At 35.9% G+C, this 13485-nt stretch overlaps 1 protein-coding gene across 2 annotated transcripts; it reads left to right on the top strand.

Annotated features, from left to right (window-relative positions):
* The first annotated feature begins 207 nt into the window (after nucleotides 1-207).
* LOC112737587 (uncharacterized) lies at nucleotides 208-4529 on the top strand. Of its 2 annotated transcripts, none has more exons than XM_025787551.3 (5): nucleotides 208-711; nucleotides 1452-1915; nucleotides 2008-3205; nucleotides 3316-3462; nucleotides 3616-4529. In XM_025787551.3, exons 2-5 carry the CDS (start codon nucleotides 1865-1867, stop codon nucleotides 4203-4205), a joined length of 1986 nt encoding a protein of 661 aa, XP_025643336.1. In that variant the 5' UTR covers nucleotides 208-711; nucleotides 1452-1864; the 3' UTR covers nucleotides 4206-4529. The 2 variants fall into 2 exon arrangements, with proteins under 2 accessions (XP_025643336.1, XP_025643337.1); XM_025787552.3 differs by having other exon boundaries at nucleotides 223-711; nucleotides 1483-1915.
* The last annotated feature ends 8956 nt before the right edge of the window (nucleotides 4530-13485 follow it).

Raw genomic sequence — 13485 nt, 5'->3', positions numbered from 1 at the left:
CTCCAAAATATTCTACATCAGTTCTATTATTAAATATAAAAATTTGATTTTTATATGATAGAATAAATAGATAGAATAGATTACTATAAAAATAAAGATATATTATGTTATAATTTTTTTTAACAAAATAACAAAAGTATAATTAATTTTTTTTTATAGAAAAAAAAAAAAAAAAACAGAGAAGCTAATAACAGGCTATACAAAATTGTTGGCGCTTCTTTCACGGACGGGAAAACAGAAAGGGGGACCAATAACACGGTTGTTGTTCAAGTAACACAAAAAACGACATCACACATGATTCTTGTGCTCTCTCTTATGCTTATCAATAATAATTGAATTCAAACCCTACTTTGTCTCCAACCAGTTTTGAATTTTGATTTAGGGTTTTCAGTTTTCACTGCACCCAACGCCGCTATTCACCACCACCCACTAATCACATATTTAATTTATTTATTAACTATTATTGGTAATTAGCAATTTAGCATATAGCATAGCAAAATCGGAGGAAGATGCTTTTGTTTTCGTTGCGTTGCGTAGCTTAGCAGCGCAGGGAAGAAGAGAAGGAGAAGGAATTTAGAGCCTGCTTCTCTCTCTCTCTCTCTCTCTCTCTCTCTCTCTCTCTCTCTCTTTCTCTCTCTCTCCATACAGAGTCATCGGTCAATTCGCTCTCTCTTCCTCTCATAATTTAGTCTTCTCCTTCTATTATTCTCTGTAAGCAATTCATATTCTATGCTCATTATTTTGCAATTTTATTGATATTATGTGCTTTCTGTTGGTTGCTGATGGACCTTTTTTCTTCAATTAGTCTATGGGCTTTCTAGAATATCAGGGTTCGCTGTGGATTTAGAATTAAGCAATAAATTTGTTATTTTATTTTATTTAAAAAAAAGGTGCTCTGTTATGTGTTGGATTCAAAGATGTAATTTTTAGTCATCATATTGGTGTATTTGTGTTTGAATTAATGGACAAGGTTAGAGTTCTTGTTTTATTCCTGTGGAGGTTTTATTTTCTGGGCGCTGTGTTCAAATTTTCACATATCGGGTCCCAAATTTCCCATATTGAAAAATTGTTTCTCATGACGATTAATCAAAGTTTTAAGGTAGCTATATAATTTCCTGGGTAGGGTACGTAAAGATTTGTTATAAATCACAAAATAGGAAGATTTAATATCCGAATTGGGAAAATCAATATTGAAAACTTAAGGCAGTCTTTTGAAAAGAAGGAATGAATAATTTTGAAGCACTAAATTGAAAGTCACAAGCTCTGTGACAGAGTATGTCTTCTGGTTTCTTTAAGTTGTATCTTGAATTGGGAATCACTATTATATGTCTCTCAAAGCAATCTTCCAAAAATTTCTTGGGTGTTTTTTAGTGCTGTTCTTGTGGTTTTTGCTATAATCTGTGTGTAAATATCGTATCAGTAGTGATCCTTGATCCTCTTTCATTTACCAGGCCTGCATCTCATATGCATATTTGTCTCCAGATTCTCCTAGTTGGAAAAGAACTTCATTCACTCTGGCCGCTCCAATAAAGTATAAGTATTCTCGCACCTCGAGAAGGGTGTGGGGTGATGACAAGAAAGTAATTTTGCTTTGTGTCCTACGAAGATCAAGGTCATCGGACATATGGAGATTGTGCCGTGTTTCAGTGGGCCTCACTCTTGATTATGGCTAAGGTTGCCTTTCACCGTGTCCCCAGAAGCTCTTTCTAGTTTTCTATTGTTTTCGGCAAAATTTAGGATCTTTGATTAAAGCTTCTGGAGAAATTGATGAGCAATTAAGCAGCACAGATTTTTGTTGATCTTGTTTTTCTGCCTTCAAGGAAGTTATATTTGTATATGTAGAGCTCTCAGCATCATTGCAGCAATGTTTAGTTTTTCTTGTTTCCATGCTCATGTTTCGGTCAACAAGCCAAAGGTAAGCAGAAGATGTATTTCTCTATAGGATAAGTGCAAATTGCTTGGTATTAGTAAACTTATTTTGGCATTGTGCTTCTCTCTTTCAATCAGAAAACAGTTCCACCTTATACTGAAGAAATGATGATGGCATTGAAAGGTGGTCCCCGAAGTAAAGTCTCTAAAGGTTCATCTGTTCCTAGAAAATCAAATCAATCAAATCCAAAAGAAGAACAAGAGTATATGCAATTGAGTGACAATGAAACATCTAGCAACTGGGATCCAGTTGAGCGCACTTGTAAGTCTGAGGATCTGAATAGCGAGTTTTCCTTTGAAATCGACGGAGATGTTCTGCAAACCATGGGTCTTAAGAAAAGCCACTCTCTTGAAACTGGACTATACCTCACTAATACCTTAACTGAGTCTGGCATACATGTGGGTTTTCCTTGGATTGACTCCACTAGAAGCCAGAATGAGTCCCCAAGATCGATTTGCAGAAAGGAGCATGATCCCAGCGATCAGTGTAACAAGAATCCCGAGTCGGAGTATCAGTTCAGTTCAGGTCTTGTCTCACCTTCAGATAGAGATGCTTGTGATCATTCTGATACACCATTATCTAGTGAATTAGCTGGTGACTATACTGACCGTTCCGGTCCTGGCACCCCATATTTGAAGAAGTCACGCTCTCTGCCCAATGTCAGAGCTTCTAAGGATTATTCTGGAGAAGACACTTTCAAACATCATTCTTCAAAATCAAGATCTTCCAATGATCTTCATGCTTTACATATGGGGCAAAAAGAATGTAGAGATGAAGAAAGAGAGAATGAATTCAGAAAAGATAATGAGATTCATATGGAGAGTTATCTTGATGATGGTTTGGATTCTTCTCCGCTTTCTGATTCAGCAAAAGACTGGGTAATGCCAGTTATGGATGATGCAAGTGAAGTCAAACCCCTTCAACGAGCTTCCTCAGTTGATTGCTTCCTTTCTGAATTTACTAACACAGATTTTAAGATTAAACGAATTGAGGATTGGGTAATTGGTCTGGAGGATTGCGAACCGCCTTTAGATGAAACAAATGAGGTTCCTAAACCTGTTGATTCCTTAGTTGAATCCAACATCACGATTGGGGTGACTGCAGCTGGCACAGATCAAAGGGTCACTCCAGGCATGGAAGCTGCTAAAAGATATATATCTACCCTTGGTGCTAATGCCTCTACTGCCCAGCTGGTTAATCATGGATTAGTTGTGATCCCATTTCTGAGTGCATTTGTGAGTTTGAAGGTGCTCAATTTGTCCGGAAATGCTATTGGTTAGTAATATAATGAAATCATTCATTGCCATTTTGAGTTTTGATGCTCTTCCTTGTGATATTTTGGAAATAATTAAATTACCTTCTTCCTTCTGCATTCTTCTTTCCAGTGAGGATAACTGCAGGTGCTCTTCCCCGGGGCCTTCATGTTTTGAACTTGTCAAGAAACAATATCTCTACTATAGAGGGATTACGCGAACTTACAAGACTTCGTGTCCTAGACCTTAGCTACAACCGTATATTAAGAATTGGACATGGTAAGGCATATTCTGAATTTTTATTCAGACTATTTTTCTATGAATAATTTCTATACGTATGTTTCTATTGATTTTCATTCATATCTTGATTTTTTTGTACTCTCAATATTTTCCCTCAATATTTTGGTCATAATATTTTCCTCTTCTGCGAAGGCCTTGCATCCTGTTCATCTCTGAAGGAGCTGTATCTTGCTGGGAATAAGATCAGCGAAGTAGAGGGTCTGCACCGTCTCTTGAAGTTAACCATCCTTGATCTCCGTTTCAACAAAATTTCTACAGCCAAGTGTCTAGGCCAACTCGCATCCAACTATAATTCACTACAAGCTATCAGCTTGGAAGGCAACCCGAGCCAGAAAAATGTTGGGGACGAACAACTGAAAAAGTATCTGCAAGGCCTTCTTCCCCATCTTGTCTACTACAATAGACAGCCTTTAAAAGCAAGCTCTTTGAAGGATGGCACAGATCGTTCAGTTCGGCTAGGCATTGGTTCCCATCAGTCTGAACGCAGCCTTAGAACAGATCGCAAGACATCAAGGAAGGGCAGCCATGGTACTGTAGCCTCTCGGAAGCCATCAGGCTCTTCCTCACACTCTCGCAGAAGCCAAGGGGTGGAGACACCAAAACTGTCCAAAAGCAGGCAAGCCTACCTGCCACCAAGCAAAACCAAAGCATCAGCCCAAAGTCGCAACCATTTAGATGTTCCCAGCACCAGCACAGTACCAAACTTGAGAGGCCTTCCATGAGCCTGATTCACAGTGTGGACACTCTTGCGGTAGGTCTGAGAGGCTGTTCCATTGCAAAATTTGGTTCCCTCACTGCATTTCAGTTAGTACCATTTTTGTTATTTGGTTTGTGGTTTTAATCCCCAATAAGCAACAAACAGATTGTGCTTCTGTTTTATTTATCCGTGTGTGTTCAGTAAGCTGTTTCAAACATCATTGGTAATTTATCCGGAGAGCAGTTTGGTGCAAGTGCATTGCTGTGTTTTCTCCTATTCCTAGCAAATGTTACATTCATAATTTTAGTACTTTGTTAAATGCCAATATAGATATTAAATTATTTAGTTACATGTCATCATCTTTTGCGGATTTATAATTGCTCTCTTTCTTTTTCTCCTGTTTTTTTCCCGTGCAAAATTAGAACTGTTTAACAAGACCAGTCGTCGTCATTTGGCATATTTAATTTCTCTGTTGGAAGGAAAGTTCAAAATTCTTAAACAAAGTCTATCTTCATCATAATTAAAATATGGCCAGGACAAGTTACCTATTTAAAATATTTGGACATCAAAATTATCATAATACAATTTTTGTAAACTGCAAACGCATTTGCAATATTTATATTACTATAGAAACTGCGAGAGGATATGGTGGTTTTAGGAATGAATGTAAATCACTATAGGATGTAACAATTTATGTTAGAATGCGTGTGGCCTATAACGATTTTTTCTCAAATGTGTTGCTTAGGAAATCGTTCGTGTGACCCTACAGCGGTTTTTTTGTATGAGAAATGTCTATAAATATCTTTTATGAGGCAATTGTGTAGTAGTAAATTGTCATTTTCATAAATGGAGAATGAGGAGAGTTTTTTAGTTCTAGTGCATTGTTTTGGAAAAATTTAATAAAAAAAAAGGAAAAGGCACGATGTTAAGTTTACTGATAAAAAATCAGTGCGTGTTTTTATCGGGTCATCAAATATGTTATCAGAGATAAAAATGAGTATATTGCAAAAGGTGGGGGTGTGTGAGACAAAGTAGGTGAAGAAGTTGTGTGAAGTATGAAAGATTTGTAATAGGGGCGGACGAAGATATGCAGGTTTTGTTTCATTGTCGGCGAAGTTTTCTGAAAGTGAGAATACACGAGCTGTATGCCAAGTTGGAAAATGGCGTCGACAGTTTTGGGGCATCAGCGTCGAATCCTCAGTCGACTACGGTGGGGGGGGGGATGCTTCTACCTCAATGCCTGTCGTTGCGCCTGGTTGTGTGTTGGCTGATCCTCAACAACCGGATATAGATCCTACTGTTGGGGGTCAAGGATTGCATGAGGGAAATGCTGCTATGGAATTTTAGATTGGCCAATCTTTCCAAAATAAGGAGGAAGCTGTGTTGAGTGTAAAGGATTATAGCATCCCTCATAGAGTTGAGTACAGGGTGATAGAGTAAGATCATATTAAGTACCATGAAAGATACAAGGAGTTCGATAAAGGTTGCACGTGGTTGATTCGCATCACACTTCGACAATGAAAGAGTACCTGGGAGGTTAGAAGGTACAACGGATCTCACACTTGCTTGGCTACCTCGATTTCAAGTGATCACCGACAGCTTGATTATCATGTCATTTGTGCGAGGATCTTTCCCTTGGTTAAGGCCTGCAGTGGTTACGATAAAGGTCTTACAGGAAGCTACTGAAGCAACCTATGGATTCAAGCCTAGTTACAAGAAGGTCTGGATGGCAAAACAGAAGACAGTAGCACAGATCTACAGAGATTGAGAAGAGTCCTATGCCGAGTTACCCCGTTGGATCCTGGGTGTGTAGTCCACCATGGAGGGAACCGTTACGCTGTTGAAGACTTCTGCAGTTAGAGTTGGTGATCAGGTTGATGAATCTACCGTGTACTTTCATTATCTTTTCTGAGCATTTTCTCCTTGTATTGAGGCATTTTGACATTGCAAGCCACTGGTCAGTATCAACGGTACTCATTTGTATGGCAAGTATGGCGGTATTTTGCTTCCGGCTATCACACAAAACAGAAACTCGAATATCTTGCCCATTACTTTTGCACTTGTGAAAGGAAAAAATGCGGAGTCCTGGGCTTTTTTTCTGACCAACCTGCGACAACATGTGACTCCGCCGAGCTGTGGGACCACCTTATCAACTTAATGTCACTCAATCAAAGAAAAATATAAAACGTTAGTAACTTAATCCGAGATCTAAAACGTTAGTAACTTGAACCAAATAATGAAACCCTCAATGCATCGATCGATACCTGGATGCCAATGGAAAAGAAAAGTCGTCAAATCCATGCGGCCTAAGAGTGGAGAACCGCTAGAAGATCCAAGACTATAATAGCTGTAGGGGACCTACCAAGTTCGTGACATTTTTGTTGGCCATCCGACACATGCATCGATATAGTTATATCAACGCAGCTGAACCCTAGCCATAAGTGTCCATGTAGTTAAGTCTCGCCACAAATGGCAACCACCGAATATGTACCCGATTCGCACTCTTGTCACCAAATAGTTGAGTGAATAGCAACATCATAATGTATGCACATGGGTATATGCGTACAGTATTCTCACTCGCATCAGCTGGTAGCACTCTGAACCTCTCATGGAACCATGTGAAATGGACTGTGAACTACTTGACCTTATCTAGCGGTAGCTCGCCGAATAACTCCTAAAACCACTCCCAAGCCGGTCTGCCATCCTCCATAAACTGATCGAAGTCTGTGAGGCACCCAATAATAGCCTTTCTATTGACGGACAATCCCAGCTGAGATGCCACATCTTACAATGTGATGATGCATTCTTCGAACGACATATGAAAAGTGTGCATCTCAAGACACCACCTCTCAATGAATGTGCTGACTAGGGGCTCATCCAACCAGAACCAACGCATGTTCAACCTAGTCAAATGGTATAAACAAGCGCTCTCCAAATAAAGTATGATCCTTTCATGCAAAGACATATTCTGTTGCCTCCAAATGTTGTAAATACACCTACTTGACTGTATGATGTGAGAAAAATAACCATACCCAAATTAAATTCTAATACTTACAAGTCTTAACCATAATTTATATAATTTGATACAAAAACTACGAGTGTCTTATCTATCCAATTTTAGCTAAAACTTTAAATATAGTTCTCGTAACATTATTTTTAAGTCTAATTTTATTAAAATACATATGTACGTATGACTTTTTACATAAAAATATAAAACAAATGTTAATGTACTTTAGAACAAATGTTAATGTACTTTAAAATAAATGTTAATGTACATAAAATTTAAATCTTAAATTTCAAATACTAAACCACAATCTTTCTAAATTTAAAATTTAAAATTTAAAATTTTAAATCTTAATTTTCAAATATTAACCTACAAACCTTAAATTCTATATTTAAAATTTGAATATTAAATCTCAAATACTAAACTACAAACCTTTTACATTTAAAATTTAAAATTCTTAATTTTAAATTTTAAATCCTAAATTTCAAATATTAAGCTACAAACCTTAAATTCTATATTCTAATTCATATACCCTAAATACTACATTTTATGTTATAAAGAAAACAAACTTACCTCTTTATTGATGCTGCCGGCAACGTGAGCAACGTCTTTAAATCGGTATAAACTGCCTTTGTCCATTATGATTCCACTTGAAAATGGCCCCTCTAGGAATCCTAATCGCTGGAGCCTCTCACGGTTTCTTCATGTTTAAAATCATTCAAAAACCGCTACAAGATGTAGCGGTTTTTGGCCATACATGTTCTAATGTAAACTACGTTCATTCCTGAAACTACCATATCTTTTCGCGATTTTTATAGTAATATAAATATTACAAATGTGTCTGTAATATTGAAAAAATGTATTATGATAATTTTGATCCCCAAATATTTTAAATAATTTACTTACCTCCAATTTTATGATAAAAAAACCTTTGTACGCAAAGAACAGAGAATAAAGATGAGTGTATGATTTATATTAAAAAATTAAAAAATTAATAAAAAAATGATATATTCTACTTGATAATTATTTAACTATTTATCAAAGAAAATTTTTATTCTCTTCACTATTTTTTCTCCCCAGCATAGCATGCATTTCAAAATATTCCTAATGAAAATCCAAGTATTCATATAATTCAAAATCAAATTGAGTGGTGGCTTGAAGTTGAGCTCCTTTTCATAACGAGAATTACAATTGTCGAATGGAATACAAGAAGCAAGTGGAGATTGCCAAAACACTGAAACTAGTGATTACATCAACAATGAAGTTAAGAAAATGGATTACGCTATTAAAGTAGTTTCAATGAGGCAGCAACTATTTCATGTAATTCTTGGTTCAAATCTTCAATTACCTTCACGTTTCTAGCCTTCCAAATATGGTAGCATCCAACAATAACAAAGGGCCAAAGTATGCATATGCTGAGAACCACTTCTAGTTCTTTCTAATATCCATTCAAACAACTCACTTGTGATGTAAGAAATTCTCTAATGAAACTTTTGGTGCACCGGGATACCACCACGTACGTAACAACTTCCACAAAAATATTTTCAATTTATGTGGAATTTGTTGTTCCCAGGTTGCACGCAAGATTGGTTTCTTGCTTTCTTTCTCATCAAAGGAGGGTATGTTTCATCAATTAGTCCATGGAAGAAGTCATAAGCTTTTTGCATCCTGATTCCTGATGCATCATCATATTGCTTCTTAGTATTTATTGTCCATATATATGGAAGGATGCTCACAATACTAATTATTACCCCGATGTACTCTAATCTATTTAAGAGAAGATTAAGTAAAAACTCGGTTATATTCTGATCTAATCTTGTTTTACATGAGAACTTTTTGTTATTTATTGTATTTACATAGTAAACAACTAAACATACATGTAAAATTCTTTGTCTATTGTGTACTTGAGATAACAAACGAAATGTGAAAATTTAAATATTTTCCAAAGAGAATGAGAAACAATAATAATTGTAAACAATATGAATAATGAATTAAAGAAAAAGTAAAATAAAAATAAAAAATTAAATCATTAATTATTTAAACTCATTCACACTACATACGATTATTCTTAATTTTATCATAACTTTCAATACACGTCCTCACTGTCATCGTTCGCTGGTCCTCACCTCGTGCCGCTGCACCCCCGCCGGCACCGTCACCGCCGCAGCCTCCCTCCGTAGCACACGAGGATAAGCCTTGAAAGCTTTCACAAACTCTTTCTCTGGAACCCATATGCAGTGCAAGTACTAGAGTCCCTTCCACTTAACAAGGTATTGTTTCACAAATAGTTGCTTTAATCCTAAATTTGTGGCATCATCATCGGTAGGACACATCTCACAATCTAATATTTTTGATTGAGTGGGCTAACACATTCAGGGCACCTCCTTTTGCCTGGAATGGGAGACCACTGCGTGGAGCGCCGATCTTACCACCGTAATTGCAGCTGCGTGCTGCATAGCAAGTCCCACAAGGCCACAACGGAGGTGGTGCGTGGGCGTGGAGTGAAGGGAGCTTAATCATGGTTGCTTTTCTTTTGTTCATTCATTTCTTTCTTCTTCTACTTTAATGGCCAGTTTAGGATAGTAATTTTAATAGGTATGCGGATGGTTATTTTAATTCTTATGTGGATGATTATTTTGATTGGATTGGATTTAGTTATATATAATTAAAATATATTGGATGTTCAATTCATTAGATATGTGGATAATTATTTTTATTTTTAAGTGAATGGTTATTTTCACTAGGGGTGAGCGACATTGGTGGTGGCGTGTGGCAACCCAAGCAGCGACGGTGAAGTGGGATGATTATTAATGAAGGTGGGGTGACAGCGGGTTGAAAAAAAGAGGGTATTTGAGTAAAATGTTTTAGTAAATTAGGATTTAGGATGATTATTTTTTTTGAAATAACTAAATAAATTTTTTTATTTAGGTAATTTGTGGAGTGTTTTTTATTTTTTACATGTATTAAACTAAATCTGTAGGCCATTGTTCACATTATTTTCCAAAAATATATATGGGTAAAAACATGATATTTATCTTATTTGTTTTTAAAAAGAATTCATTTTTTGCATCGTTTTACATTGCTTAAAAGAGTAATGTGTCTAATATAGTCGTAAAAAAATGCTAGAAATAAAAAATGGTCGATAATCACTGTTTGCTAACACTACTACTTTTTGCACTCCTATATAAAATAGTAGTTTAAAGATATTATCTGTATTTGTTAGAAACAAGAAAGTAGTCTAAATAAAGTATTTTGTATATTATTCAGTTGTATGGAAAAATATAATGTACAAGGGGTATATATAGGTGTTAGAAGAATCAAAACAATAAAAGTATTCGCAGCATGAATTTGACTCACACATCTACACAAAAAAAAAAGAAGAGGACATGATCTATGGAAGATTACACCACATCCTGATGTAATGCCTCCCCTATACAGAAGGTGATGAGCGGATAATTTATACGCTTTTTGGCACTGTTTTTAGTATGTTTTTAGTATATTTTAGTTAGTTTTTATTATATTTTTATTAGTTTTTATTTAAAATTCACTTTTCTGGACTTTACTATGAGTTTGTATGTTTTTCTGTAATTTCAGGTATTTTCTGGCTGAAATTGAGGGACCTGAGCAAAAATCTGATTCAGAGGCTGAAAAAGGATTGCAGATGCTGTTGGATTCTGACCTCCCTGCACTCGAAGTAGATTTTCTGGAGCTACAGAAGCCCAATTGGTGTGTTCTTAATTGCGTTGGAAAGTAGACATCCTGGGCTTTCCAATAATATATAATAGTCTATACTTTTCCTAAGATTTGATGGCCCAAACCGGCGTTCTAAGTCAGCTTAAGAATTCTGGCATTTAACGCCAGAACTGGCATAAAAGCTGGAGTTAAACGCCCAAACTGGCACAAAAGCTGGCGTTTAACTCCAAGAAAAGTCTCTACACATGAAAGCTTCAATGCTTAGCCCAAGCACACACCAAGTGGGTCCCGTAAGTGGATTTTTACACTAAACACCCTAGCTTACTCATTTTCTGTAACCCTAGGTCATTAGTTTACTATAAAAACTACTTTTAGTAATTCATCTTGTACCTCCTGACATTCTACACGTTTCGTATTGTATCTTCTACGGCATAAGTCTCTAAACCCCATTGTTGGGGTGAGGAGCTCTGCTGTTCTTCATGAATTAATGCAATTACTACTGTTTTCCATTCTATCACGCTTGCTTCTATTCTAAGATATTCATTCGCACTTCAACCTGATGAATGTGATGATCTGTGACACTCATCATCATTCTCACCTATGAATGCATGCCTGACAACCACCTCCGTTCTACCTTATATTGAATGCATATCTCTTAGCCTCATGATTCAGATCAGAGTCTTCGTGGTATAAGCTAGAATTATTGGCGGCCATTCCTGAGATCCGGAACGTCTAAACCTTATCTGTGGTATTCTGAGTAGGATCTGGGAAGGGATGACTGTGACGAGCTGCAAACTCGCGAGTGTTGGGCGTAGTGACAGACGCAAAAGGATCAATGGATCCTATTCCGACATGATCGAGAACCGACAGATGATTAGCCGTGCGGTGACAGCGCATTTGGAACATTTTCACTGAGAGGATGGGAAGTAGCCATTGACAACGGTGATGCCCAACTTAAAGCTTGCCATGGAAGGAGCCTTGCGTGCATGAAGAAGAAGATAGTAGGAAAGCAGAGATTCAGAAGACAAAGCATCTCCAAAGCCTCAACCTGTTCTTCATTACTGCATAACAAGTATTTATTTCATGTTCTTTTACTTTTTACAATTAAATCTGAGAATTATTTATATCCTGACTAGGAGTTACAAGATAACCATAGCTTGCTTCAAGCCGATAATCTCCGTGGGATCGACCCTTACTCACGTAAGGTATTACTTGGACGACCCAGTGCACTTGCTGGTTAGTTGTGCGGAGTTGCAAAAGTGTGATTGTAATTTTGTGCACAAAGTTTTTGGCGCCGTTGCCAGGGATTGTTCGAGTTTGGACAACTGACGGTTTATCTTGTTGCTTAGATTAGGAATAATTTATTTTTGTTGTTTTAAAGTCTTTTATTTGAGTTTATTTTCATATTTTAAGTTTGGTGTCAATTGCATGCTGTTATTTTCTTTCAGTTTTTCGAATTTGCATGTTCTTAGTCTTTCTTGATCTTTAAAAAAATTTCTAAGTTTGGTGTCTTCTTTGTGTTTTCCTTTAATTTTTCGAAAATTTGTGTTTGATTTTCTAAAAATTTTAAGTTTGGTGTGTTTTTGTGCTTTTATTTACTTAAAAAATTTTTAAAAATTTGTTCTTGGTGTTCATCTTGATCTTCAAAGTGTTCTTGGTGTTTATCTTGATATCCAAAGTTTTCTTGTTTGTTCTCTCTGTTTTGATCTAAAATTTCTAAGTTTAGTGTCATTTTGTTGTTTTTCTCTTTCCTCATTAAAATTCAAAAATAAAAAAATATCTTTTCCTTATTTTACTCATAATTTTCGAAATTTGGCATTAAAGTAGTCAAAGATTTTCAAAATCATATCTTTTCTTTTTAGTCAAGTCAAAATTCTAATTTCAAAAATTGATCTTTTCAAATCTTTTTCAAAAATTAAATCCTTTTAATTTCTTCAATCATATCTTTTCAATCATATCTTCTCAATCATATCTTTTTCAAAATAATTTTCAATCATATCCTTTTGATTGTTAATCTCAAAATCCTTTTAATTAATTAATTAATTTAGTTTTCAATTTGCTTTTATTTTATTTTATTTTCTTTTTTTTTCGAAATTTTATTTTATTTTCCATTTATTTTATTTTATTCTATTTTAATTTCGGTCACTTTTAATTAAATAAATAAAAATAAAAATATAATTTATTTGCAATTCATTTCAATTCCCTTTTCTCTATCATGGACATAAGTGGAAATGAACAGTCCAGAAGAACTCTGGGGTCATATGCTAACCCCATTACAGCTGCATATGAGAGTAGCATCTGTATACCCCCCATTAAAGCAAGCAGTTTTGAGCTAAATCCTCAACTCATTATCATGGTGCAGCAAAATTGCCAGTATTCCGGTCTTCCACAGGAAGAACCTACTGAGTTTCTGGCACAGTTCTTACAAATTGCTGACACAGTACGTGATAAAGAAGTGGATCAGGATATCTACAGATTATTACTATTTCCATTTGCTGTAAAAGATCAAGCTAAGAGGTGGTTAAATAACCAACCCACAGCAAGCATAAAAACATGGAGACAGTTATCAGACAAATTCCTGAATCAATTTTACCCTCCAAAAAGGATG

This window comes from Arachis hypogaea, chromosome 13 (assembly GCF_003086295.3).
Source record: "Arachis hypogaea cultivar Tifrunner chromosome 13, arahy.Tifrunner.gnm2.J5K5, whole genome shotgun sequence".
Taxonomy (NCBI): domain Eukaryota; kingdom Viridiplantae; phylum Streptophyta; class Magnoliopsida; order Fabales; family Fabaceae; genus Arachis; species Arachis hypogaea.
Note: the sequence above shows the minus strand (reverse complement) of the source record. Positions and strands in the feature narration are given on the sequence as shown.

Coding starts and splice junctions, on each gene's coding strand:
- LOC112737587 (XM_025787551.3), top strand. CDS start 1,865: ATGTTTAGTTTTTCTTGTTTCCATGCTCATGTTTCGGTCAACAAGCCA. Junction 3,206..3,315: donor TTTGTCCGGAAATGCTATTG/GTTAGTAATATA, acceptor TCTTCTTTCCAG/TGAGGATAACTGCAGGTGCT. Junction 3,463..3,615: donor TATATTAAGAATTGGACATG/GTAAGGCATATT, acceptor TCTTCTGCGAAG/GCCTTGCATCCTGTTCATCT.